The following is a 5,713-nucleotide window of genomic DNA, read 5'->3' on the forward strand; positions in this document are numbered from 1 at the left end:
TATATATCAAACATCACTAAAGCTTATACATTGATAATTAAGGACATTATCAAAGCCACAACAGCCTGCCCACAAGCAGCTATAGATTAGCCAAAGCATGCCATGAAAAACAAAACCAACAAACTATATGTATAAAGAAGAAGCAGCCTGACGCATACATGCCATTTTGCTGTATGCCAACAAGATCTCACAAAGCTAGAATACCGATCATAATATCTCTTATTATAATATTACAGTTAGGTTCCAGGAGACAGGAATTGATCTTGATTCTTGAAGTATTTCTGGTATGATCATGGAGCTAAGACCCATACCATTATCTCTCCTGCTGCTTGTTTGTATATTTCTTCCACTGGAAATGCCTCTGGAAGCTGATCTGGAGCTATCCTTGCCTGTTCAAATTAATTCGCCAGCCCAGAATTTTAATTTTATAATAATAATAATTAAACACATTATACTGATGCATAAAACCATAACATCTATTACTTTGAAACAACCAAAAATAATAATAATAACAATTAAGTTGTGTCATGCTTTTTTTAATTCCAAAATTATTTTAAAATACCACTCCAATTTTTTATTTCTGAAATGCTTCTGTTTTTTGTTGAACTGATTCAGATTTTATTGGTTCTTCACTCCATATCAACTGCTTAATTTTTTATTGTGAAAAATTGAGAGTTAGTTTCTTTAGATTTTCATAGAACACGTATCAAGAACAAAGGATTGGCTTAGTAGATGAGGTGTTGCCCTGTCAATTATGATGATTAGGTTCGAGTTTACATATTATTCATTTGACATATGAAAATATTTACTACTTTAATTGAAAAATGGTCAAAGTGGGTTTCAACTCGCCCCATATTTGCATGTGCTATTGATAATCACAAAACCCTAGTTCATCATGAACAGTCAAAATTTGGGTTTCATCATGTGTTTCCAAACTCAAACACACTATTCATGCATCAAGCTAACCCTAATTCAACTGGCCTCATATTGGCAACTTACTCATTAACATAATCTACCGCAAAAAAGCGTTAAAAAAAGAATTACCCCAAATGATACATGAATCACTAATTTCAAAAACCCAAATTAGATTCATCCAACAACAGTAAGTAGATGAAAAGTTTTTAATTTTAAATTTTTAAATTTTTTTTGGCCTTGATTAGAAAAAAAAAATAAGGTAGGAGAAAGCGATAGCTTGTAACAATCCTCTCTAATGTGCAAAGAAGTAAGTTAGAGGAGACTTACATGGGCTTGAATCATGTACATGGTCCGATTCTGATCCGATGAAACATGAGCAAACACAACATCTAGCTTGTGCTTCTCCAACACATAGCAGATAGCAGTGAAAAGTCCAGCTTTCTTCATCGAGCACACGCTGATCTGCGCATGATCACCGCACACATTCAAGATCACATTCGAAGAAGTCCAAGTCTGGAATAGAGGAGGGAACCGAGAGAGAGACACTGGCAGTGCATTGGATGAGTTTGAGTTTGTGTTGTTTGAAGACACTTGATCGGCCATGAAAGCCTCCCTTGAGTCGATGGGAAGCTTTTGTGGGGTGATTATGGATGATTGACCATCGAAGTTCATGGGTGTCAAGCCATGGAGCCTTTCCAGCTTCTGCCTTTGGAGCTTTTGGAGATTTTGCTGTAGGGATTTTATGTGGGTCACTGCTTCATCCACAATTGTAGACTTGTCTGCCTATACAAATATTCAATGTGAACTATCATATGGATGATGAGAAGGCAAAATTCAAACAAAACGGATGTGAGTAATTGTAGTTTCATCGTTTTTTGAAATCAAATACCCGTCAGTTAAGCATTTAATTTAAAAAATACTACTATTACACAATTTTGAATGAACTTTTTATATAAAAATTTTGTTTGTATATTATTTTTTGTTTGGACTAGGCCTTAATGATCCTCTTCTTGTGTCACAATAAAAATGTTAGAATAAAAAATTTATAAATTTGATTTTTGAGTATTGTCAAAGCACCAAATTTAAATGTATCTCATTCAAATTTTGAAAAATTTCTAAGTACATGATATGCGTTATGTCCAAGACTCATGTGCTTATCCCAAAATTTCTTTTTTACTTTGGGAGAGTCATATATAATTGCAAACCATTTTTGTAACACTAACATACAAATGCACTTCCATTTTAATACTGTGAACAAAATCAACCAGTTAGATGGCATTATTGGTGTTCTAGTAAATACCATTTCATTTGTGATTAATTGAAACTTCGTGTTGTGAGAGGAATATAAAGTTATCAATTTCTATATATCCATAGAATCTAATAACATAATGAGATATAATTTTTTTACATTAGTTGAGTTAAAAGTTTGTGTTTGATTTTGCAATCAATTTTTCATAAAGGTGTAGGTCATCCACATTAAGAAACAAATGGAAATTGATGAGGCTTATGAAGTTACTTGAAAGGATTAATGAGAACATTTAGTTGAACTTGAACCCAAAAAAAAAAAACATAGCTTAATGAATCCATAACTTTGGGCTATTTTGAGAAGATGATTAAAAGCTGCTTTTTGACTTTTTTTGAATTTTTTGTGAAAGAGAGAAGTGGGTTAAAAGTTAGGAAGTGACTTTTAACTTACTTCCCAAAATAGCCCTTCACTAATAACATTTCAATGATCGATAGTAATGAATAATTGATTTCAAGTGTCCCATCGTCACCCCATGACAACCTTAAATAGACTTGATGAAAAGGACATCCTCAAATAGTATCACATTGATGAAAAGGACTACTCTCTTACATCTTTCTCATTAATTGCCCTTTAAAGGAAACAAATTGAAAAACTTGAAAACTTTGTATGTGAAAAATGACTTGCCTTAATAAATTAACTTTGAGAAAGAGATCGGAGAGAGAGAGTGATGAGGCCTCGATCAAAAAGGTAGAAAAAAGAATGGTAGAATTGCTTCTTCTCTTTTTCTTTTTCTTTTTTTCTAAGAATACCGAAATTAATCACAAAATTGAACAATTTTTATAAGTTGTGTCTGATTCTGTTATTAGTTTTTATATTTCTAAACTTTTTCAAGATAGAATAACCTAGCATGAACAACTACTTAATTATCATTCCATATATACACATCAATCTCAATCTTGAAGAAGATGTGAATGAATTACCTTGGGAGGGAGATGAGGGAGCAAAGCATGAAGCTTAGAGAACATGTTCCTCATCTTCTTCCTTCTTTCTCTCTCTGTCCATATATGTATCTCATGATCTGACTCACCACCACCTTTTCCTTCGTTGGCCTCACCACCACGCCCTTTTCCATTATTGCCAACCCCACCTCGTTTCATTCCTGGTGCCACCGCTATCACCTCCTCCACTTCTTTTCCGGTTGGTGTCTGAGTATTAAACCTCGAATCAGGTGGCGGCTTCTCACCAGATTTTTCACCGATACAACCCAAACCATCCGAATTCGAAAAAGCACATGACTGAGTCTCCCAAAAGAAGTTCTCATGTCCACCACCCAGGTCAGACATGGTGGCTACTAGCTAGTAAGAGAAAGAGTCCGATACAAGAGATAAAGAAGTAGAGAGACAGAGAGAGACTTACAAGGGGAAGAGAGGGGGTGAGGAGGCGTTTAAAAAGGGAGTGGTGGCGATGGAAGGTGTTAGTGTGGTGGTAGAAGAGAGAGATGGAGACAAGAAATTATTTTCTATTTTTAAAACAAAAAATTATTGACAATACTTTCAATTAATAATAAGAGTCTAAATAATTATACAACTTTAAAATCAAAAAAAAATAATAGAGAAATAACTAAAAGTTGTTTTGAAAAGTGTTAAAAAATTGATTTTTAATTTATAACAAAAAAAAATAAGTAAAAAATATAAAAATAATGTAATTCAAATAAGTCCATAAACTTATTTTTTTTAACACTTCTCAAAACAACCTAAATATCATTGGACAGACACATAATTAGGTATTCTCTTTGACCCATATAATAATTTTTTTTTTTTTTTTTGTTGGGGATGGGGAGAGGGATGATTCTGTTTGGTGTTAGGAGGAAAGAAGAGCACAAAATACAATCATAAGATGAAATGCCGTTACTGGCTTCGAAACAAAAAACGTATAGCTAATTTTGTCCATGTTTGCGTCCCACTTTTATGATTGTGGCCCACCTGGCTATCCCATGCAATTACACCCTATTGCCAACTCACCCTCTATTCTCTCATAATTTCTACTTACCTAAAAAAAATTTAATTAATTAAAATATTTTATCAAAAATTAAAGTACAGAGTGTAAATTTAAAGCTAATTTTGTCCATCAAATTTAATTTTGAATAAAATTGAGTGTGTATTTTTTTTTTTTTTAAATATGTAAAAAAATTGCTTAGCTTAGCCGATATACCCTTTGGCAACTCTTAAAGAATGATTTTTCACCGTTTTTTAAGCTCGTGTATAATATAATACTAAAAGTAAGTTTTTTTATAAAATATATATCTTAATCATATCCATATTTTATTTTATTGTACCATCGTATCATATTCTCTTGATATCTATACTTCATAGGATATGCCATTATCCCATCAATCACTAATTTTTATTTTTATATTATTGAATAAAACATTAATATAAAAATGATGTTTCTATTATATAAATAAATAACATATTTAAATATCACATGACAAATAAGCTAGTCGATTCATAGCAATCTGCCAACCTTAGAACCACTATAGCGGTGTTTGATAACTCAATTCAATATTTAAAATTAAATATATTAAATGACAATAAAATAAATTTTTTAATAATTACAATTAATATCACTTAAAATTTTATAAGTATAAGACTTTGTGGCGTTGTAAAAAAAATGTGGTGAATGAAGTTAGGAAACTATGCGTTGTTAATTAATTATAAATAATTCTAGTTTAATTATGAAACTGTCACTACAATAAACAAGACTTTTAAAGAATAATTTTTTTTTTTTGTTTCTGAAAAAATTTTGTTGCAAAAATTATTTGGAGATTTATTCTTCTTGTCGTAGGATCTTAGCTTAAAAGGCTGTTTCAAAAAATAAAAATTAAAAAAATAAGACTTTTAGCTATAATGACATTTTGACAACTAAAATATTTTGTCTCTAAAAAAAATAATTTAAAATTTAAATTTATTATGTATAACATTATTCCATTTTTTATATGTAAAAAATTGTTTGTATGGCATCACCAAATTAAATAAAATATTTTATTTTATCTTTTGTGAGTAATATTTATTAGATAATAGTTCAATAATAATTATTACAAAAATACAAGCGTTACATATGAAAGTAATGATTCAATGCCTTTGTGGCCATGCTTTTGTGTGTAATTGCATGCACTTTACATATTTATTGGCACCACCATCAACTGCTGCTGAAAGTAATGATTCAATGCCTTTGCGGCCATGCTTTTGTGTGTAACTGCATGCACTTTACATATTTATCGGCACCACCATCAACTACTGCTGTGATATTCCTCATCTTATTTCTTTCTACATTTCATGCTACTCTCTTTCCCCAATATTTACCATTGTCATATATTTTTTTTCATTAAAAAAAAAAATAGAATGTTCTACAAATAGTATTACCCATAAAAAATAGTAAAAATATATAATTAATATATTAAACAAATATGTTTTGTTTGATGTAGTAGCATGTATCATATTATTAAAATAAGCCTCATTTTTAATTTTAATTCTTTTTTTTGTTTTTTAATGG

At 30.7% G+C, this 5,713-nt stretch overlaps 1 protein-coding gene across 1 annotated transcript; it reads right to left on the reverse strand.

The window, feature by feature from the left end:
• Window positions 1–290: 290 nt before the first annotated feature.
• LOC114288748 (transcription factor bHLH95-like) lies at window positions 291–3,504 on the reverse strand. The gene is made up of 3 exons (XM_028232339.2): window positions 3,142–3,504; window positions 1,243–1,698; window positions 291–389 (listed from the first exon to the last, which is right to left on the reverse strand). The coding sequence occupies exons 1-3, from the start codon at window positions 3,502–3,504 to the stop codon at window positions 291–293; spliced, it is 918 nt and encodes a 305-aa protein (XP_028088140.2).
• Window positions 3,505–5,713: the final 2,209 nt, after the last annotated feature.

The sequence above is a fragment of the Camellia sinensis genome, chromosome 2, assembly GCF_055761805.1.
Source record: "Camellia sinensis isolate YWXY chromosome 2, ASM5576180v1, whole genome shotgun sequence".
In the NCBI taxonomy this organism is placed as follows: Eukaryota; Viridiplantae; Streptophyta; class Magnoliopsida; order Ericales; family Theaceae; genus Camellia; species Camellia sinensis.